The following is a 23413-nucleotide window of genomic DNA, read 5'->3' as shown; positions in this document are numbered from 1 at the left end:
AGCCTCTGCCCTGCCTCGGCCCCTCCCTGGGCCCGCGGCCTGCGCCTGCCCTGCCGGCGCGGGGCCCGGCGGGCGGGAGGAGGGTGGCGCGCGGGGTTATGTAACGGCCGGCGGGGGCCTTCCCCGGGCGCGCGCGCGCGCGTGGGGGGTGGGGGGAGCCCCGGGGCGCGCGCGCGCGCTGCATCGTACCCAGGGTGTGCCAGGTGTGTGGCGTGCCCGGGTCGGGCACCCCCCCCACCCCGCGCTCTGCCGCCCCCGCCACGGCACCGGTGTGTGCGTGTGTCTGTCACATGGGGCCCGCGCTTCAGACACAACACGGCTCCCCAGGCAAAGCTGAAGTGATGCTGCGGGTGTTTTGCCAGCTAAGGGGTCATTGCAGGGAAATAGGTTGGAGGAGGAGAGGGAAAGCCCGAGTCCTGATGCAGCCTTGCCCTCTCAGGCAACCCGCACGCCATGGCACTCAGCTATAGCAGCCTGTATCTCTCTGCGTTTTCTCACCGTGTTTGTTACAAGTTGTATTTGCTGAGCAATAGTGCTGGATGTAACCAGTACGCTGGGAGGAAGAGGAACTGTGCCTGTGAACTAAGCTTATGCTTACTAACACCAAGGGAGAAATCCATTCATTGATGCTACTTCAACACCCCCCCCATCCAATAGTGCTGCTGTATTTTGCTATGTAGTTAGCATTGACTTGACCTGTGATGCTGAGCAAAAAAACTGTGATAGAATATGTGCAGAAATGGCATGTTAACCTTAAGAAGAGACAGAAAGATAATATCACAAACACTATACTACAGCACAGAACATAAAGAATTTCTACTAAAAATCTTGTATTATTTCTGATGCTTTAAATTTAATGTCAGAGCATTCAACGTGACAACTGTAAATAGTCTGTTCTTGTTGATGAGATATTTTCTTCATGAAAAGAAGAGTTACTCATTATATATCTGGAGTTAAAATCTAGGGCTAATGTCAAGTTGGATAATATTGTCCAAATAAATAAAACCAGTGAATTGTAATTATATGAGCTGAATTCTTTATTCATTCAGATGCCATTGTTGCTCTGATAGACCGTTTTAACCGGTTGCCTAATTACCATTACTTGCCAGAGGTTATAGTAAAATTTATTTCTGAAATAGTTCCATCTTATTAACGTTCATGACACTTGCACACAAGTCCACATCTCTAACTAATTCTTCCTTTGCCATCCTGTCTCAGGCATGAAGTTACTACTCTTTCTGATCTTCTATTCTATCCATTTCTTCCACTGGACAATGTACCACATACCTGTTAGTAAATAATCCTAAACTGTCAGACTGGAGGTCGTTGGTAGGACAGTGTTTAGAAGAGGCTCAGTGTAGACACCTGCCTTGTGAGTAGCTGGTGTTTAACTACTTGAACATGCATTGCTTTAAAAATAATAGTAGCAGAAATATATTAACATATTTCCAGTCTCTGTAGTAAATTCTGACTATGTTTATTTCTGTGTGTAGTATGTGTATCTTCAAAACATTATTCAGTAATTCACATTTTAGTTGTAGCACCAGTCTGTCTTTCTGGATAGTGTGTACTTACTCTTACTTAGTCAGAGCCTGGTCTGATGCAGTGATAGTATCTTTTAACTGGATGCTGAGTTTGAGTGTCTTCTGATCCCTTGACCCAGATATCTGTTTTATGCCAAATTTTAAATCTTGCCTACACTCAGTATCAGCTGCTATAGAGACTGAAGAGTAAGAATTCGTCAAGTAAGTACAAAAACTTATTTCCAATAGATAGAAAAATTAATAAGATTGACCATTTTTTAATAGAAATGATTTGTTCAGGACTAGTAGGAAAAGAGTACCTTACCTGACTGTGCTATGTGCTTTCCTCATTTAATCTGTTAGCTATTATTTATTTTATGAAGAATGGATTTTTTTGTATTGAACCTCTTTCTTTTTAATTAAAGGTGTATATTATTATCTCTGAGATCTCTGACAGCTATTGGCAGTGTATTTGCCTGGCATAGATATGAAAAGAAACTAAACACCCAAATGTTGAAACCCTCCCCCCAAAATATAGCATATATTAATTTGGTAATAATGCCATGTGTTTACCTGAGCATAGCAAARTAAGAAAAACTGGAAGCACGCAGAAATGAGAGTGGTCATGGAGTTGTAAAGAACGTTGAAAGAGAGCACATCTAAGCTGATGCAAAAGAGCATGACGAACAGGTGAGGAATTCCAAAATGCATGTCATACAGTGTGCTTATAGAAGTGTCTTTTCTAAAAGACAAATTTGTATATAGTGCTTCTCCCTCAGAGCATCTTTCTGTATATTGTAGAGAGCAGATAGCATTTTAATTGATGACACAAATGTTTTGGGGGAGGAGAGCTTCTTGTGTCTGTGGTCACCCGCCTCTGTGTGTAATGTGGAGTGGCTGGTGCTCATGGGTAACTACCCATGTTATGAAGCCCTTCTTCTTTCTAGCCCTTTAGTAGAAGGGAGAGAAATATGCAGAACAGCTTTAAATTCTAGGCAGTGGTGATATCTTCTTTATCTGTAGCTTGGATTTTCAAAATTAACTGAAGGACTACTGCTACTGTTAGGATTGTGACTGTTAAATTCATCTCAGAGATACCTTTTAGTTTGGTATACCAATAGAAATGATTGTTGTATCTTCCATGTTCTTTACTATAACTGTCTAAGCAGACCATGGTYACCGAATTTCAGTGTTAGCTTTCACTGAAGTTAAAATACTATCATTTGTGGAACTCATTTCCTATCCCAAGGCTTTGATTCTCCCAGTTGGTATTCTGCCTGTTCAGTAGTGCTGAAGCTGGTGGCTTRAAACTTAGTTGCTTTTGTAAACAAAGCTTAGCCATATTGTGGTTAACTCTTCTGTACTGATTTTGTTTTCTATTCTGATACTTCAATAGTATCCCTGCTATCCATGAATACCCAATCAAATCTCAATGTAGGGGAGTACTGATTGTTACCTGCTTATGTGGTTTGCTGATTTCACGCAGTCCCTCTTCAGATTCTCGATTTATGAAGGAAAATAATCCCAAAAAAGAGAAAGTTCAAAAACTCAGGAGAAGACGCTGCTCAGTTACCTTGCAGAATCATTCTTGCAAATGCAGGTGGATTGGTTCGAATGCCAGAGCTTGAAAGCAGTGACAAAGCTGCACTAAGTAGGGCTAAGGTCCGCTCTAGGACTTTTCTATCTCAACTTAAAGGCTGACAGTCTTGGCAAGGGTAGGGTAGGGAGAGGTATGCAATGTTTTTGGCAGGGTCATGAGTACTGTTGTTAACTTTCTTGGTCGGGTTCTAGTTGCCTATGAATTTCCAAAGTAAAATAAAGTTCTATCCACCATGTCCATAACCTCATCTTTTTGAGGTAGCTCAGATCAGCTGTTAGTCTAGGGAACAGTGAGTAAGCATCTCAGACAAATGCTAGTACTTCGTTCAGGTCTTTTTGGAAACCTAGGAGTTGTTGKTGTTTAAAAGTCATGAAACTGCTGCTAATTTTTAACGTGTAGGGAATCCTAAGACTTTTTGGCATGTATGGTAATAATACATTTTACCAGGTGGAGTAAGTAAATGTATTTTACCATATTGTGCTTTTGAATGCAACTCCCCACTGAATTAAAGTGAAATAATGGTCTGTAGCGAAAGGGTATTGCTTCTGCTTTCTGACACACCTAGTCTTTTCAAGAAACAATAGAACATTGGGAAAATTCAGCCAGATAAGACTGGAAAAAGTGGCTTTTTGGTCACTGTTTCCTAGATTTCCGTGCTGAAATTGCATGATTTGGTAAGCRATTCCAAGAATCCTCAGATAAAACAATGCTAGCGGATGGGAGGAAGTATGTTTTTTTTTTTTATTAATATTATTATTACTTTTTTTGTCTGATCAAGAATTTGAAGTGATAAATGTTGCCCCTTCATAATGATTACTGCTATTTTATGTTGTGTTTTAACTATTCAGTTCTACTAGCATCCTGTTTGCCTGGGGAAGTCCATTTTTGCTCTGTGGCCGCCTTGTATCCATCCATCTCCACTAAGTAGCAGTGTAACACTTTGTTGTTGTTGTTGTCTAAGGTGCTTAAAATACCAACTTAAAACCACTTCAGACCAAGAATGTGATTCAGATTTGAGTTTTGCTTAGAGACCTTAAAGAATTAAAGCATTTTTGTTTTCTCCAAAGAAAACTTCCCAAGGAAAATACAGGAACACTACTCTAATTCTGAATATCACTTTCAGCTGAATCTAGAAGGAAGTTTGAGAATATATTAAGTCAGATCAAAAGTTTACCTAACCCTGTACTGGCTCTAGAAGTTGCTAATAATATCTACCAAGGTAACAGTGAAGAATCAAGCATAAGGAGATATTTTTCTTTTATAAGAASTTGGTTCCTGTAGTACATTGCTTTTTTATTTAAAATGCGTTAATGACTTTTTATTGCAGACATCTATTGAGCCAGTATGGACTTCTAACACCCATGATGTCCTATGTCAGAGGATCCACAAATAAATTAAGCATCATATGAAAAAATAYTTATGTTTGTTTTGATCTCACTGCTTACTAGTTTCATCTGATTCCTGCTAGTGTTATTTGTTTGAGTAAGAAAATTAATATCCATGAACTGAGGAAAGACGTAGAAACTTAAAGCTTCAAGGCTAAGCAAAGAAGCCATACCTTGTGAAGATTTTACTTCAAAAAAGATTTTTTTGCTCTGAGAGTTTGAAAGGCAAATCCAGAAGAGCATTTGGGACCCTGATTATGCAGTGACAGTTGGAATTGAGAAACATCATTCAAAAGCTTCATGCACAGAAAATTCATCTATTTAGATGTTGAGTCTGTAATCATCAATACTTTTACTAGTAAAGTTACTTAAATTCCTGGAGTTTCGCTGCTGTGTGTTTCTAGTTCTGCCTCTATGTGAATTAAGAGATGATCATCCCTAATACCTGACGTGAGCTACCACTTCAGATTTGCAAAGTGGGTGTCTTGTCTCTTTTTCACTGTGGTAACCTTGAGTTCAATGTAAAGCACAGCTGCCCTGAGCACTTCTATGAAAAATAAGTTGTACAGGAAAGAGCAATACCTTCTCATTATATGAGTTAGAATATTGGCCAGAGAGCAGATCTGTTTCTATGCCTTTCTCTGTTGCTGAAGTGATTAGTGTGGGGGTGGGCAGTCAGGTGGGCAGGAATAGACAAAGACAGTCCGTCCTCAAACATGAATTTGTTGTGTGCTGTTGTACATATATATGTATACAGACACATGCAAACRAATATGTAAAACCAATCAAAATTGTTCAGTACCTGTTTACAAGATTTTACCAGTCTGCTGGCCTGATTCCTAGGGAGTCTGGCAAATCTGCAGATGGTRTATGTCAGAGATTTTTGCCAGCACAGTTCCTCTGAATTTGTGAACACTGAATTTAGAATGTTTATAAACTCTTTGTTTTGGTCACCTCTTGAAACTTTTCCAGTTCTTTCTTTGAGAATGGTTATACCTCCACTTAACCACTTTTGCTGTCCTGTAAAGTTTTTCAGCTTTCCGAGAACACTCCCTTGGCTCCACCTGATTTCATTCAGTTGTGTTAAGTGAGTCATAAATCATTTAGTAGCAGGAACTCTCCTCGTTTGGATGGAGGGTTCACTTATGCTAATTATTGATCGTACAACCTAGAGACTGTTTGACCTAAACCTCAGCATAGGCTTTTTTCCTGTAAGACATGAGTTGTGGGGCTGGATTGTTTTCAGTCTGAAACAAAAAACCCAGGTTTTTACTTTTAAGTGAGTTCTGTTGATTTTAAACAAATGAATTGGGGGAAAAAAATGAACATGCTGCTCCTCCTTTTTCAAAGAAGAGAGTAACACAATTCTCTGTCCAGAAATACTGTACACATGTAAACATAAGGGCTTGAAGAAAGAACTTCCATCTCGCATATTCGTCTCTCACTGTTTCAGATGCTGACTTAAGTCCAAGAGAAAGAGGTGGTCTTTTTGTTTGATTTACAATCCATTCACTATGCTCACTATTGAGAATCATAATTCCACAAGTTACATTTCTTATCCTGAGCTGAGTTAATGGATTTTATTCCTGAATCTAGAAATTCAGAAGCTGGCGTAGACATTGTAAGTACGCTACATCCTCTTCAGGTTGAAGTCCCAAAAGAATTTAAATACAGAAGAGAAATAATGAAGGCAGATGCTGAAATCTGCTGTGTTCTGTGGGAATAAGAACACTTACATCAAGGAGATGGTATTTGAACTAAAAAGTTAATTGAACTACATGGTTAAATGTATCAAAAGTTTGAGAAAAAGCCACTCATCGCTGAAGAACTCTGGAGGGGGACAAATATTACCAAACAATACACAAATGTTGAAACTGAAGCCAGAGTCCTCTGTGAGAAGAAGAAAAAAATCAACCAAGTTAAACCACTACTTGTGACAAGCTCTAAATGGAGTGTAGCTGCTACTGAGTGTTATTCCTAGAGGGGAATCAAACATTGACAGTTGGTCTCAAATTGAATCCGGCTTGCTATTTTTCAAAGAACTAACCATCTTAAATGCCGAGTATAAAAAGCAAAATAGTGTCTTGTTGAAAACATTGCTCAAAGCTAATGCAGACTGTACTGTGATGCACCRTCTTATGTTAGGACAGCAGGTCCTCTGCTTTTTTCTTTACTTGTGCTCATGGTCTCTTAAGTTGTGACAATCAGAATCTGGGACAGATGATTATTTTAAGTGTACTGTGAACAGGTTTAGACATCCTTACCCTGCACGGCTCTGATATAAATGGTTGATTGCTAAACAACTGCGCTCGGTCGTTAGGATGATTAGCAAAAGCAGTAAATGTATCCTCTTTGGTTTTTACTTGTATACTAAGGGTTTAGTTCTTGGTTAAAATAAACTAATCTGAAATAAAGACCATGTTGGGTTGCAAAAATTTTCAGTTTGGAAAATGAAATAATTCAGCACAGAGTTTTTTTTGTCTTCTGGAGGAGTAATTGAACTGAAGGTCACAATATTATTGTCAAGCTCAAATGAAATTATACATCAAACAGTTTTAGAGTAGTCATTTACACATAAGAAGTTGATTCTGAAGGACTTGGGTTCTCTCCATGCTTTATGTGGGTTATATGGTGTTTCATGTTTCTAACATGCTATTATGTCTATATTTTTGAAAAATGTTATTCTAAATGTTTCATACTCACTGCCACGTTTGTGTCCAATACTTAATTTGTCCAAGATTTTCATGATTGTTCTTTGTTAACTTACATTGTTAGGCTTCCTTAGGGGAGGGGAGAGGGGCTGGGTGGCTTGTGGGATAAATATTCTTCAAAAGTTTTTCAGCCAGTTTAGCTTACATTACTTTAAAATATATCAAATTTTGAAGAACTTGCTAGCTGACTACGTAGCAACAGGTGCTTGTAGTTAGAGGCACATATGGATTAAGACAGGGAGTAGGTTCATCTCTTCTCAGGTACTCTGTTATAACTTTTCGAAAACTCTTGCTTTGTGGTAAACATGCAGTAGCCTCTTGCTTTGAATGTTGTGCAGTCTTTTTTTACTGGGGGGAAGAACATGAGCATGGGTAGATAGTGAAGACTAACTAGCTCACTGCAAATCTGCGTCTGAATTAACACTATAATTGTTTGGGTTTAGCCATGCCCTAAAAGTGAATTTCTGGAAATAGCTGAGATAATCTTAACAGTGCACTTTATTTATTTATTTATTTGTTTTCCCTTATCTACCTTGGCCAAGGCCTTCTCTGACCCTTTTGTGAGCCGGTTCAGGTCACTGAACTGGCAGGAAACTAACCTTGAAAAAATGTATCACTTTTCTTCTGGTTTAGTAAGCTGAATTAGCACATAGTTGTGATATAAACACATATCACATATGAGTGCAGAGCTAATGTAGAGGTTGGGTGGGGAGAAAGGGACAGAGCATGTAAGGCCAGCAGAGGCTGAAGAGAAGAACTGTCCCTTCTGGTAGCAGTCAGCCATCAAGTTGACTCAACTATCTTGTGAAACTTCACCCTGAGAGTTTCCCTCCTTGAAAAAAATAAGAAATTCAGTTGCTTTGCAACATGCTAATTATTTTATTTTTAATTTGGAACAGTATTGTTAAGTCTAAAGTGCTTAGAATCATGAGGATTTAAAATACAGTATCTTTTTTAAGTTTTTATAAGTTTTTTTAATTTTTGAATTATTTATTTTTAAGTTTTTGCTGAATTCTCAATTTATAAATGTATTGTAGAAAACAGTTTTAGACCTTGTAGTAGCAACTCTTTTCCAGAAGACTCGGCTAAGAATGGGACTGTGTTGTGCTGAGAAATGTARACATGTAGGACAGTTCTTCCCACAAAGAGCTTCTAGTCTAGTGCCAAGTAGAGTGGTGAGTTTGATGTGGGAGCTGGAACGTAGATGCATGAAACTCAAAAAGGCCGCAGAATACCCATTTGATAGAAACAACTTTTAAGCCTTGCTGAGCTGGGATGGATTCAATCTGAGGTTCAAGCAAAAGATTCTGATACTCATTAGCAGCGACCTGAGATACTCATACTTCATAAGCGTTAAAAGTTGCACCTTCAAGAATAAGGCATGTAAAAGAAGTTAACTAGATCCAGTTCTTTTGCAATAAAGGTTTTTGATAGGATGTTCACTCTGGACAAAAAAGCAAAATACCTGTAACTGTTTTATACTCAAATCTTGGTTACCTGAGATAACTCTGCCAGACTTTAACTGGATTGATCTATTTGTTGAGTCATAGGGCAGCCTCAGCTTGTCTTTAGAAATAGTTCATATGCTTTCCCATGGTGCAGAGCCAGAGCATATAAATTATACCAGATTCAAATTGGCCATACAAAAAGGCAGCGGAAATGTCTCTGCATCACGTACCTGCAAAAGGGAATACTTAATGACAACTCAAGTTTGAGCAGGAGTGATACTGACTGAGAATAAAAACTTATTTCCCGTTTTCTAGAGTAGTTATGTTGCAACTGCGCCACGCTGATTTTAAAGTACTTTAAGGAAATAACTTTCATGAATCAGATTGTATACAACACAGATGAGATTGAAATAAATAGTTGCACATTGACATCTGTATTTTGCAAACAAAAGTGTCAATTGCTGTGCAACTCTTGCATGCACACATGTATGCTTACAGAGTTCATGAAATATGGACATAACGTTTCATTCTGTTACATAATCAGTAGGTTTTGATTAACAGTCTTTCATAATAAGGTTAAATAGTYGTGGTTTGGGAAGTATGGTGTTAGGCCCATGAAGCAGTCAACAAAGAAGTGTTATGTATCTTTTCCTAGTGGGCTCTGAGTAGAGCTGTAGGGCTCTACAAGCTAGCAGTCCTGTAAAAAGCATCAAAACTTTCATTTTCTCTTCTACCTTCAATTTTGAACCCAAAGATCTCCCAATAAAAAAATGAACTTTGATCACTAATTGAAGAACTCTACTTTGTAGAACAGTAAGATTTTGCAGTTTATATGTGATCTAGAAAGAGGTACAGAGCCAAATTCTGTTCATTTTGATCACAGCAGTTCTTGCTTTGACTTTTTTTTCTTGAAGTGTTTTTCCTCTTGCACTGAAAAGTTGGATTCTATTCATAGGAATGTACTGAATATCATTCCTACCTTTACAGGCTTTTGTGCAGCATCAGGTGGATTTTTCAGTTAGCTGAAGATGCCTTTGTGCTCACAGGCCCAGAGTATAGGCATTTCAGTTTTATTTAAAATGCTCTTCTCTGAGCCAGGAGTCACTTTACAGTTTGTCCTTACTTTGGGCKGCAGGGATGCCCTGAAAACTAGTAATTATGGTGGTACCCTTTCAATGAGTTGCCATGTATTTGTACTCTTGGATTTGTGAAAAACTAAGACTCTTCTGGAACAAGTTAGATATTATGAACACACACACACACAAAAAAGTAGTCTTTGAAATTGGCCTGCTCATGATCAGTTTTAAGTCCCCTGTCTTGATTTCCTCTCCTACATCCAGAGGTCTTTACAAAGTGTTTCTGTTACTCATCTTTTGGTCTTGAGTCCTATAGACAGAGCATTATGTCATCCCTGCATGCACCAGTGAACATTCTTCAAATTGTGCTTTGCCTTTTTTCTTATTTAATAYGTTCTGTGCAGGATGGTTCTCACATTCATTTGTTCTTTAGGCTTCAGAATGGCTACTGTGGAGAGTATCTTGATTTTTCAGGGAAAACTTTGCACTGTGAACACAAGTCCAGCAGTGGGGATTCTCCTAAGTCTAGAAACATTGGTTCATCATTCAGTTTCTGGAACTACAAAAGGAGATATTAGTCTCCAAGTTTACTTATCAGTGTTAGGAAAATAATCTGTGACTCGAAAGAGCTGAGCCAGAGGCATCTAGTAATTATTGAAATACCGTGTTCCTAACTTGTGTGTTTAGAGTTTAAATAGACTGCCTGAGTCAAAAATCACGTCTGCCAAGGAAATGGTAAATCATAATCAGRTGTTGGAAGTAGGCATTACAGTGTAGCTTCTCTAGTTTTGTGGCTTCTAGGAAGACAGCTTCTGAGCAATAGATGTGTCATGTTTTCAACACATCAAGCTAAAATATTCTTTCTTCTGATTTCTAATTCTAATCAAACTAAGCCCACAGACATTATTCTGATTTTTGACTGACCCCAGTGGTTGTGGTATTTTCTTCTAATGGCTTTCAGATTGGAAATCTGTCTTCCTCACCTTCCAGTTTCCCCAAGAGAAAGTAAATGTTTTTCAAGGTTTCAGAAAAGTTCTCTCCTGAAGGCAGTTCTTCAGTTCATCAGGCATTGAGTATTTTAGCTTGTACCTTACCGATACTGAGAAGACTTCTTCAAACAAATTTAAAATACCAATCATGAGCAGATCAGAATACAAAACGGTTCTTTACTGCATTCCTCTTCATGATAAGAAGTTTTTCTTTAGATAAAGAGATTGTTTACGTAGGGATCAGAGAGAATTATTTATCAAATCCTATCTTCTCAAAAACTGAAGGGGGAGAATGAGGAACAACTTTGTGAGACTGATGTTGTGATTATAGTTTCATAGAGTCTTGAGGGGGGTTTTCTGCCTTTCTTTTGTTAAGATTGGCTTCCCTTTTTGGTGTTTCTTTTTAATAGATTTTTTTCATTCTTTCTTAAGAATGAGTGAGAACAGTCAGTAGTTAAAATCGTAATGTCTCTCATGGCCTCATACACTGATACCTATGATGTCTAAAAAGACTATGGGATGTTTTAATGAGTAAGTATTTGCTTGAACTTAGACTTTTCTGAGAAAAATTTCTTAAGACTTTCTGAAAAAATTCTTCAGCAAGAAGTGATAAATTTGAATTATAATTTATGTTTAGGTAATAGATCTACTTCATACAGAAAATTTGTATTTTTCTAGCCATTTTTAGTTTGTACTGTTCTGTACAGAAAAAAAWGGATTTCATGTGATTATCCAACTCATGTTCTTCTATTCTTCTCACTTCTCCTTAACAGTTCTATAATACTTACTGGATAAAATCCAAACCACTAAACATTATTTTCAGAAAACCCAGTGTTCTGGAAAGGTTCTGTTTAGGTATCTGTATTTATTACCCAGAGATCGACATAACATACTGGCAGGGGACAGGGCGAAGTTGCATTGCTTGGTTTTTATGTAGGACTCATCTCATTGACATACGATTAATCTTTGCAATCATACACGTGTGTAGGTTGTATATCAAATTACAGAAAATACGAGAAGACTTGAACCAAGTTCATCATGATCTTCCTATGTTTGCAGAGATCCTGAAAAATACTTCTGAAGCTTATCTTTTCAAGTTAGTCATACTTGCTTTGGCTCTATAATTCTATGATTGCCTAATATGGCATATTTGCTGTATTCAATAAATATCACCATATTTGTGAAACCTTTCTGCAGCTGTCTCTTTTTCTGCAATCAGACTTGCCTGCAATCCAGGGTGAATTAACTGTATTTCATAGTATGCCTGCTTTGTAGCTCTAGGACAGCAGGAGTTCAATGAGAGACAAAAGCTGGAATGCAGCTTTCAGCTAGGTTCAGGGGTGGCAAAATTTTGCTATGATAAATGAGGCAGTCTGCAGCACAGTGCAGTGTAAGTTGAGGCCTGGATAGAAAAGTGATCAAAATAGGTTATCACCTAATCCACAGTTATATGTATTTCCATGTAGGTAGGAGAGTAAAGCTTCTGTGCTCTTACTGGGCAGTAGTATGGATAGTCCAGAAAATAGGTATCTTCTCAAAAGCTGAGGAGGAGTTAAAAATTTATATGACTTCCTTTTACATATAAACTGTAGTTTAGTGCATTTTTATGGAGGATAAAGGAACAGAATTTCATAAAATAAAGGTACGAAACCTAGTTTTTCTTCCTGATAGTTTCAGAGTATGCAAGGTCCTGTTCCTGTCCTCACACTTTAAGAGCTCTAAGAGACAGAACAGTGTTTTTATTTAGGGGACTGGTTAGATGAGAAAGTGAGAGATGCAATATACCAGGCAGTGACCTCATGATAAGCCTACACCATTAATCAATATTTTAGATTAGTGTTACAGCAGCTATAGTTAATGTGGATCACTTGACTGCAGTGAACAGTTGGATGCAATCCAAAACATTCATTTTTTTCTCTATCAGTTCTGTTCCAGCCCACTAATGGCTCATCTGGGGACACTCCTGTGTACAGTTCACAGTTCAGGGATAGCATCTTGCATAAAGGCAAAATTGTAATTTGCATTGTTGGGCATATTTATTATTTTAAAAAAGCTAGAAGTAGATCATATTAGATCATTTGATGATTCTATGATGATTTAAGCAACTGGCTTTTTACTGAGTGAAATGTGTTTTTTTTTTCTTCTATGTATTTTGTTGCGTTTGGAGCAACAAATATTTGGAACTTCTGTGATTAGTTATAAATCTTTTGATATAATCAATCCAGTCTTTACTACCAGGAAGTTATACCTTCATTCAACCATGTAGAGAGTATCAGATAGGAAAGAAAGGTTGTCCTGACTTAGACAATGTTTTGCCTGAATGATAGCAATTGTATTTAAAAACTCTTTATCWTTCTTTCTTTACAGAATATTTATGTTAAACAGGAAGAATTTAATAAATCATAATGCAAACTGAACATTGTAATTGTATTTTGTACATTTCGACATTGACATTTTGTATTCTGGGTAAATAGAACAAAATGTGCATATGTGTTTTTGATATGTAGCAGGAACTACAATATGAGTTAGTACAAAATGGAATAACTGGGATTTTTTAAAATTTTTAGTTTCTATGTTAAGTGTGTAACTCATATTTTAATACATGCCTGTTGAAAGTAGTGATCTCTGATGATCTGTGGGTGGCCTTTAAAGCATCATTGAAATGCTGCTGAGGATATTACTAAACAGCTAACTGATCAGCATTTTTCTTCCTATACAGAAGCTTCAGTATGAGGCGGGGTGGATGGAGGAAACGGGCTGGCGATGGCGATGGCTGGGGAACGTGGGTATGTTTATAAATCAAGTGGCTTTTTGAAAAAAGGTAAATGCAGTGTGATTAAAAAGGGGTTACAGTTTCATAAAATATGCTTAAGATATGCTGTGAATGTAATCCTTTTGCCTCACTTGAAAAACATAATTGTGTTCAAAAATAATTTTTAGAATTGCCAAGTTTTGAAGTGTTAATTCACAGATATCCACTAAGTTGCAGTATTAATATGTGCAGACCCTTGGGTAGTTTTAAACAACCAGTTAAAAACTAAATTTTAAAACTATTGGTAGTTGTCTCAATGAATTTCTGTATAGTTAGACAAAAAATAACTAAGGAACTAAGTTTACACAAGTATATCCGATACTGCTGTGTCATATATTTGTAAGAACAGAAAATWATGTGGAGCTTGATAAATATTCTTTGCATTGTTTTAGGTCAGTGAGACTCTAGTTTATCATCCAAACTTGCATCTCTCCTCATTGTTAGCAATTTATACAGTAAGAAAAAAGAAATATAAAATAAATCCTGGCAACAGGATGCAATAAAAATTGGCAATAAGAGGCAGTTATCTTACAGATAAAAGTTTAGGGCAGCAAGCCTGCTATTTTCCATTTGGAAAAAAAGATTTGTCTTTTGCGTATCAACCAAAATTGATTTGMATGAATGCTGCTTAGCATTCCAGTCTTCCTGTAAATGATCAGTTTAAATCTATGAACATTAGAAAATGAAACTAGCATCATGTTCCCTTTTTTGTTTGTATTTTAACTTAAAAAATAGGGAGGGTACATGTCTGCAAAGGTTAAGAAACTGGAGGATCAATTCCGATCAGATTCAGCTGTTCAGCACCAGAGGGATGGAAATTCATCAAGTATCTTTAGTGGAGTTGCTATCTACGTCAATGGCTTTACAGGTGAAGTTTTATTTTTAAAGACTCTATTCTTTCTTGTTACAGTATCTGTCTGTTATCTTCAGTGGAGCAAAGGGCTATCAAATATGTATGTTTACAACTAAATAAATACATCATAATTACTGCATATGTTAAGTTATATTGTATTATATATTCCTTTCATGAATTTTGTGATGAAAGTTTTCAATATAAAATCAGATACAGGTCTAATAATAAATACTGCTTTACTAAATTATTTAAAGGAATTGTCACTGATATAGCAGTAAATTTTTCCACCTTTCACTGATCATGTTATTTGAAATGAAGCCTGGGGGGGACAGTGCAGTAATGTAAATGTTTTTACTTCCTTTTAACTTCCACATATGCCTTCCACAAATATTCTGATTTTAATTTTCCAAAGTTTTGATGGTTGCAGTGGACTTGCAGTGTTTACATTAAATTTGTTTGAGTGGATATGTTGGGATGTTCTTGCTCGCGGTGAAGTAATGGTTGAGACAATAATGCCTTAGTAGTGGATGGAAAGAGAGAAGAGGTAAGATATGGGTATGCATTGCCTGTGATAGACTGACAGTGCATGTTATGAAGAGTGAGATGTTTAATCTATCATATTTATGTTTGAATTTCTCCTCAGTTCTTTAAAACTTAACAACTTTTCTGAAACACCTCAGAAGTTTTTTCAGAGATCTGTGCCAGGAATGTAGTGATTATTACATAACTGATGTGTACAACTGCTGTGGCATGCTGGAGCAGCGCTGATTTGAGCACAAGATGAAACTACCATATGTACAAAATGAACAAGGTTAAGCTGGATATGTTGTTAGTACAGGCAGATCAGTTATTTAATATAGACAGTTTCTCTGGTGAAAATCTATTATTTGTGTATTCTTAAAGGCAGTGGTTCCTCAGTGATGCTCTGTGTAAGATGGTTGTCCACAAAGCTGAAGTAGAAATGACCATACTTAGGAGAAAGTGTGTTATTTTCCATTAAAAGTTAGATGTAAAATCAAGTACTAGAACAGTTTTAAGAGCTGATAATAAGCCACTGAAAGGAGTTATAACTGTGTTCTCTCCAAAAAATGTTTCTCTTCCTTCCTGTGTTGATGAACTTTTTTAGTAGTTTGTGCCAAATTTGCTATTAAAGCCATTGTACTTGTGGTTTGTTCTGACCCAACTCTTCTGGTGTCAGTGTGGCACTGCTGTCAAAAGGTTTTCCAAAAAGGTATACTTGTGTTCTGCTTGCAAGATGCTCTTTTTTTTTCCACATCATTGAAAAAATGTCTTAATATGTAAATAATATGGGTAGTCAGAAGGGTTAAGAAGAGGTCTTAGTTTTAAGATACTCTCTGTTCTCTGTATAGTTCAAGAATAGCCAGATGAGGAAAGAGTTACTTAAGTCAGAAATTGTGGAGCAGGAGTTCTGTGCTATTGCTAAACTGTTCTCATATTAATTTGTTTTGGTTACTTCTGGTGTAAACTGCTCTCCCAAACTGTGATCAAAAGATAAGTGATTTAATCTAATATTTACTTTTGTGTTATGTTGGAGTAAAGGGATTTTTAAAGTAGTTTAGCTCGAAATCCACTGAGTTGTTCCCCCTTGCCCTCATAGAGGATCTTTCCACAACATGTATAACTAGTAAAATGTTTATTTTTTGAATCRGTCTTTCTGGAAACACTGGTTTATACATTTCTGCAGAAATGTATTTCTGATTTGGTCTTTGAATAACTCGTAAGAAGAAAAACAGTATTTTGTACTCTTTTGGATCGTAGCATCTGATTTCTCAACTGTAGTTGTTTTTCTTAGTGTATTTGCTGACAAAACCAGGAACATTTTTGTTTTTAATTTTATAGATCCCTCAGCTGATGAATTAAGGAGGCTAATGATGTTGCATGGAGGCCAATACCATATGTATTATTCCAGATCCAAAACAACGCACATCATTGCCACAAATCTTCCAAATGCCAAAATAAAAGAACTGAAAGGAGAAAAAGTAGTTCGACCAGAATGGATCATGGAAAGGTAAGTTTAGACCCACTGCGTTTGGAGATTTTTCCCTTTAGAAGAAGAAGGAAAATCTGGAAGAAGCTGCTTTATAAAAGGTTGCATTTTGATTTATGATTTGGTTTAAAATAAATCCATCCTTTTATCAGCTGGATAGAAATACCACTGTCATACAGAACATATGGAGTTTTTTAATATTATTTCTTAAACATATAGAAAGTCCCAGTAATAGTGGGAAACTGAACGATTGCTTGCTCATTGCCACATTAATACCCAGTCACTGGACCAGCCTTCATCTTAATATGCTTTATTAACTACCTTCTAATTAACCGTTTGCTTTGTACTTCGCATAAGTTCATCTCATGTAAATAAAAAAGAATGTCAATTGAAAAGCATTTTCATAAAATCTAAATTATTCCATCTAAAATATATCATGTTCTGACTTTTATTTAAAAAAAAAAGGGGAAAGAAATCTGTGAACAGGAGAACTAACAGTTTTATTTTCGAATAATTTATGTCTTATGGTTCCTCTACACACTAAAATGTGTAAGTTCAACTGAAATTGTCCTCAGGTCCTCGGAAAAGATGATGAYCAGACTCAGAACAATTAATCTGGTTTGCAGTTATTTTCTGGCATCATAGAGACCTGTGGGAAATAGGACAGGCATGAATATGTTTGGGAAATTACTCTGTCAGTAGCATGCAGTTTCAAATGAGTCTTTTTCTAGAGGATCAGCAGAAATGGGTAAGGAACTGTTCTGCACACATACTTGTAAAATGGTATTTTCAGTTGCATATAACTKTGGTGAGTTTGGACTCAAATGTTTCATATCATATATCTTCTTCAAGGTGACGTCTTAAAATTTTTTTCAAATTGAAGAATCTATCATTTCTGGCTAAAATTTATGTGCCATTTTAAAAAATTTTAGGACCTCACCCTTTGTGTCTAAGTACTTAGAAAACAGGCAGTAGATGTGATTTTTTCAAATATGTGATTATTTTAATTGGTGTAAAACTACATACAACTTTAACCAAGTTGGAAAAATCAATTTGTATACATTTAGTAGAGATTTGTCAGAACTTAATATAAGAAATCATCTAAATTTTTTGTCATGATGGCTTGTGTTCAACTTASGCATCTCCTGGTTGCAGGCAATGCTACTGTAATTAACTCAAAAGAACTGAGTATAGGGAGATATATGGGGATTCATATTCAGCAAGGATCTGACTGTCTCATCAGAGCATGAGCTATGTCAGAACCTGAACAAAAGCTAATTTCACAAGAACCTCCATTTTTTCCCTTGCCCTCAACACTGCTGTAGAATACTCATTGGTTAGATACTCCATCMCTGTGTACTACCTCTGCACATAGAATACGAAACAACATTATCCTCAGTAGGTAAGTTGGGGAAAATCTATGCAGTGGATTTAGAGGTTCTAAATCTGTTGAATAGTCACATGCACATCATGTTAGTGCAGTATAAGTTTTCTTTTTTTATTATTGTTATTACTTTTAGTTTGGGTAAAAATCAGCCTTAAAATGTTACTGTCAGAAACTGTCAATAAAGTAATATTGTTAGATCTTCAGTCTTGTCATCCAAGGTTGCAAAATGAATAAGTTTACCTATGCAGTTTTAATTTATTTCTTTCTGGCACACATTATGATCCAGTCTTTAATTATATGATCACATGCCATCTTGTCTCCCTGTGCCACATCCTCTGCACATTTCTAATTCAATATGCTGTTTTCTTCTTCTTTTCCCCGCAACCCTATGTGTTATTTACTGTCTATGACTCAAATTCCTTGCTGAAGATGGAATGAATAATTAATGCAAGCTTTTTTATTGACACTTATCACTGTAGCATCTGACTACTTCCCAAAGATTAATGAATTTATTATAATACTTATCACAATAATAACTATTATTTTAATTTATTTATTGGGAACCTTCAAAAAGATTAAGGCTAAAACAGCAGAAATTTCAGTAATTTGGAGTATGCCATATGAAATACTTAAGAATTTTTGAGAGTTACTCATATGAGGATCATAAGGCAGGCATTGAAGTTTATTGCTGCTTTGAAAGCTTTGCAGATTCTGAACTACAAACATTCTGAACTATGGTCTAAAGTCATAAAACCTCATTTCATGTCATTAAATGCAAAAAGCTCTAGAATTTTCATTTGACTRGCATCACACAGATACAGATAGTCCTATGGTAATCGTAGTCTCCAAATCCAATTTTGCAGAGTAATATATACTTACTTTAATTAAGAAACCATTTTTCTGCATTCCACTTTCTTGTTAATGTGTTTTTTTGATTTTTGATTTTGTTTTTTTTTTATTGTTTTTAAACATCTCTGTTTCTGCAACAAAAGAAGTAGGGGTGCAGGCAAACGTCCTTCCTTACTGTACTTTTCTTGCTTTATATTCAGAGAAAGTATTGTTTGAAAAACATGATACACAATTACATAGTTCAGAAAGTGCAATGTGCAATAGGAGACAAATTAAGGTTACTTAGGTGGTCTGAATAATGTGGTATGAAGCTTTACTTTCAAATTTGAATGTTCTTCTAACAAGTATTATTTTACATTTACAATAAGATCACCTTTCAAAGGCTAACTAACCACTAAAATCATCTACCAGTGAAAGTTGTGGATTCTTTATTTTGTTTTTGTTTTTAAAAAAAGAAGAACTTTCACTTAATCTAAAGATATGCATTAATCTAACACAAATAAGAAGAAAATACTGAAAAATAATTTGACAAAAATACTAAGAATTAGTGTGGTGAGTTGCACTTCTTTGCTGCTTGGATGTTTGAAATTGCCAAAGTATCAGTGCATTCAAGTATGAGGGAAGGTTGTTGGGGGGAAGAAGGGGTAATTGTTAGCTGCTTAACTATTCCACTGGGAACAGGTCTTGCAGCACCAGAAAAAAATAMACTTTTAATTAATTGGAAGAGAAAATTGATAGCAAGTTGAAGTTTGATAACTTTATTTAGATTAGTAAATGTGTGGAGTTTTGCAGCATTCCATATAGAGGGATTAATGAGAATTGAGTTCCATTGTCACAGGATAAATTTACCTTGGGTAAAACTTAGAAAACAGTGCACATGAGCCAAAGAGATGAAAGTATCTCTGTAATTATGTAAGCCTCTAGGATCTTTTAGCCAAAGATGGCTGAGGGGGAATATTATCAATATGTATAAATACCTGATAGGAGGATGTGAAGAAGATGGAGCCAGATTCACCTCAGTAGCATCCTATGAACAGATAAAGAGGCAGTGGACATAAAGTGAAATACAGGAGATTCCGTTTGAACACCAGAAGAAACTTCTCTGCAGTGAGGGTGGTCAAACACTGGAACAGGTTACCCAGCAAGGTTGTGGAGGCTCTGCCTTTGGAGAGATATGAAACCTAACTGGACAAGGTCATAAGCAACCTCTCTAGCTGATGCTACTTTGAGCAGGGGTGTTGGACTAGAAGATCTCAGAAATCCCTTCCAATCTCAGCTGTTCTCTGATTCCTATGGCTTACAAGGAATTTACAAACACTCAGTCGAGTGATAGGAGAAATAATTCCTCTCTAACTGTTAAAAATACTATATTAGAGACTTTTTTCCTGGAGGAGAGGTTAGAGGAATTTTTAGCATTGTAGATACTGAGAACATGTTGCAAGTTAAGTAAGTGTCATTTGTATGATTTTCGTCATATACAAAGAAGAATAGAGAAACTAAGTGGAAGTCTGTTTAGAATAGCCCACAGACTTAGTTCAGCTGGATGTATGTTGCCTGGAGCTGGTAATTTTTGTGACAAATTTTCAAGTTTTAGAGGCAGTAAAAAATGCTATTTAAAGAAACATAGGTTGAATCTAAACATTTGATAGATTGAATCTACCCACTGAGCTAAAGCTCAGTGTTAAAACTGGCAAATGATAATGAAGGGGCGCAAGAAGCTTTTATAGCAAGAAAAAAAGCGAAAAGACGACCAGGGATTGACTTGCTGCTGAATGGTRAGGGCAGTCTGATGACAAAGGACACGGAAAGAGCTGAGGTACTCAATACTTCCTTTTCTTCAGTCTTCACTAGCAAGATCTACTTTCATGCCTCCAAGTGGCAGCGTTTGGAAAAAGAAGTGCTACTAAAGGTATAGGAAGCTTAAGGATCAATTAAGCAAACTACATACAAAAGTCTATAGGACCAGAAGGGATGTATCCAGGGGAGTTAGCTGATATTAGTGCTAGGCCTGTCTGTTATCTTTGAAGATCCATAGTAATCAGAGGTCCCAAAGGACTGGGAAAGGGCAAATATCATGCCTATCTGCAAGAAAGGCAAGAAGAAGGTTCTAGGGAACTGCAGTGCAATCAGGTTCACCACAGTTACTAAAGGTTATGGAACAAATTTTCCTGAAAGCCATATCTGGGCACATGAAAGACAGGAAGAGGATAGGGAAGAGCCAGCATGAATTTATGAATGGCAAATCATGACCGACCTGATTACTTTTAGTGATGGCTCTCTGGACAATGAGGGAGCTGTAGCTACCATTTATTTTAACTTTAGTGGAGCTTTTGGCACAGTTTCCTCTTCATTTCTTTCAGCTAGACTAGGAAGATACTGGATGGTAGACTATTAGATGTGTKAAAAACTGGCTTGTCTGCCTTGCTCGAACAGTGTTGGTCAACAATTTGGAGTCTAACTCAGCTTTTTACAAGTGGCTTTCCTCAAGGGTCAATACTGGGCTGATACATTTTAATCTCTTCATTAATAACATGGATGTGAGTGAGGAGGTGGAAAGCACCCACAGCAAGTTTACRGATGACAGCAAGTAGAAATGAACAGTTGATAAAATGGAGGGGAGGGGTGTCTTTTGCAGAGATCTTGACAAACTAGAGGAATAAGATGACAGAAGCATCGTGAAATTCATGACGTTACAACCAAGGCAAATGCAGAGTCCTGCACTGGGACAGAATAACTCCATTCAGTAGGACAGGCTGGAGACTGACTGACTAAAAGGCAGCTTTGTAGAAAAGGTCTTCCAGATCCAAGTAGGCAGCAGGTTGACCATGAATCAACAGTGTGCCCCTGTGGAGATAAAGGCTAACAGTGCACCAGGTTGCATTAGCAAGACCATAGCTAGTAGGTTGAGGAAAGTGATTCTTCCTATCTGTTTGRCATTTCTGAGCCCTGTGTACTGTGTCCAGTTTGGGCTCCCCAGTACAAGAAAGATACTGAAAACTAGAACAAGTCTAGCAGTGAACCACAAGATGATTAGGGACCTAGAAGGTGATACATGAGGAGAGGGCTGAGGGAGCTTGTTTTGTTCAGCCTGGAAAGAAGATAAAGGGGGAGGGGGGTCATTGCTATCTTCCCTGCTACCTRTATGGAGATTACAGAGAGCATGGAACCAGACTTTTCTTGAAAGTGTACAGCAAGAGGACAAGAAGCAATAGTCACAAGTTGGAGCAAGGAACACTCTGACTGAATATAAGGAAAAAATCTTTCACGGTGAGGGAGGGTAAAAATTAGAACAGGTGCCAAGATAGGTTGTGGAATCTCTATCTGGGATACTCAAAATTTGACTGGACACAGCACTGAGCACCTGATCTAACTTTAAAGTTAGCCCTGCTTTGAGCAGATGTTGGATAGAAAGACCTCCAGAGATCTTTTTTTATGATTCTAAATTCTATGATCTAGGATGTGTGGAAGGGGGAAAGGTATTGAAAGATGCATCTACAATGGATTTCCTGTTGTTGCTGCACCTTAATAGTTTAAAAAAAAATCAAATATGTGTGGATCTAATAATAAAGCTGTTCCAGTAGCTGGTATCTTAGCACGAACAGGATCCTGAATGCTCTGATAACCTTGAAATTGGTGTCATGATTTTGAGATACTACCTGTGTGGTTATGCACTTTCACATGGTAATATGAGAAGTATTATAATCAGACATTGTAAAAGCTTAGTTGTTGCATCAGTGTTGTGTACAAGAAAGTTTTGGAATTGTACAACTTTACCATGTTATTTTTAACTTTATTTGGTAATGTATGATGTAAATTATGTTCCTTTATGAATGCCTCATGTTCCTGTCTCAAACAGTATTTAATTGATACATTTTTAGGGCTGTTTTTACTATTCCATTCCCATAGAAACCTCACTCTTGCTGTGCTAACTGGTTTTTAATTTATCTAATTGGGTAATRTGATCTCTCACTCTGTTCTTTTCTAATTGCACCAAGACAAGTTATAGGGGCTTTTGTTCCCCTGTCTAGCTCTCTTGACAGTAGTACAAATCTGAGCTAGTTAAAAAGCACATCTCCAAGAGGAAGACTTCAGGTGTTAAGGAACAGCAAAATAGTTTATCTGTCATTGAGCTAAATTCTCTTTAAATTTATCTTTGAAGATACAATCTAATTGTATCTTCAAAACTGAATGTAATGTTAAGCTTTTTTCATACTAAAAGGATTCCTGTGCTGCAAGAAGCTTCAGCATCTCTGATCAAGTGTTCAGTATGGAGAATGGTACATGAATAAGAGGTGGAGAATAATCTGAGAAGGGTGTTTTCTCTACTACCAGCACCAGCACATTGGCATGGGGAGATGAAATCATACCGTGGTGTATTTTTGAGAGGATTCTGCTTCAAAGGCAGTGACTTCCCGAAGGAATTTACTAGTTACTGAAGTATAATTGCAGTTCCAGTGGGAGAAGTAAAAGAAGGAGGGAGATGCAGTGCAACACTTAGGTCAGAACTGGAATGGTTAGGGTATATATTTATGGAAAAACTGTTTGGAAATCTTTCTTCTCTTTAGTTCTCTTCGTGAATTTTCTCCCAAGAAGGGGTAGTTATCCTTTTAGAATGGAAAAAATAGGAGTTCCTCTTTAGTAGTGAACCACATCCTAGCTGACCTCTTTCAGTTTCTGCCCAAATTTGCTTGGAACATATGTATTTGCTCAGCGCTGTTCAGTTAGAATAACATGAACGGTTCAAGAGATTTTTTTGATTTTGTGTTGTTTTA

At 36.9% G+C, this 23413-nt stretch overlaps 1 protein-coding gene across 2 annotated transcripts in view; it reads left to right on the top strand.

Annotated features, from left to right (window-relative positions):
* Window positions 1-148: 148 nt before the first annotated feature.
* The window catches only part of REV1 (REV1 DNA directed polymerase), a 62189-nt gene continuing 38924 nt past the window's right edge, over window positions 149-23413 (top strand). The window contains exons 1-4 of one of the 2 annotated variants that reach the window (XM_085321518.1): window positions 149-2213; window positions 13452-13518; window positions 14280-14412; window positions 16258-16426. In XM_085321518.1, coding sequence (XP_085177644.1) covers window positions 2191-2213; window positions 13452-13518; window positions 14280-14412; window positions 16258-16426 — 392 coding nt within the window. In that variant the 5' untranslated portion in view covers window positions 149-2190. The remainder of the gene's footprint in view (window positions 2214-13451; window positions 13519-14279; window positions 14413-16257; window positions 16427-23413) is intronic. The other variant, XM_085321519.1, reaches the window with a different exon arrangement.

Source organism: Rhea americana, unplaced genomic scaffold (genome assembly GCF_003343005.1).
Source record: "Rhea americana isolate MKP2758 unplaced genomic scaffold, rheAme1 scaffold_7, whole genome shotgun sequence".
Taxonomy (NCBI): Eukaryota; Metazoa; Chordata; class Aves; order Rheiformes; family Rheidae; genus Rhea; species Rhea americana.
Note: the sequence above shows the minus strand (reverse complement) of the source record. Positions and strands in the feature narration are given on the sequence as shown.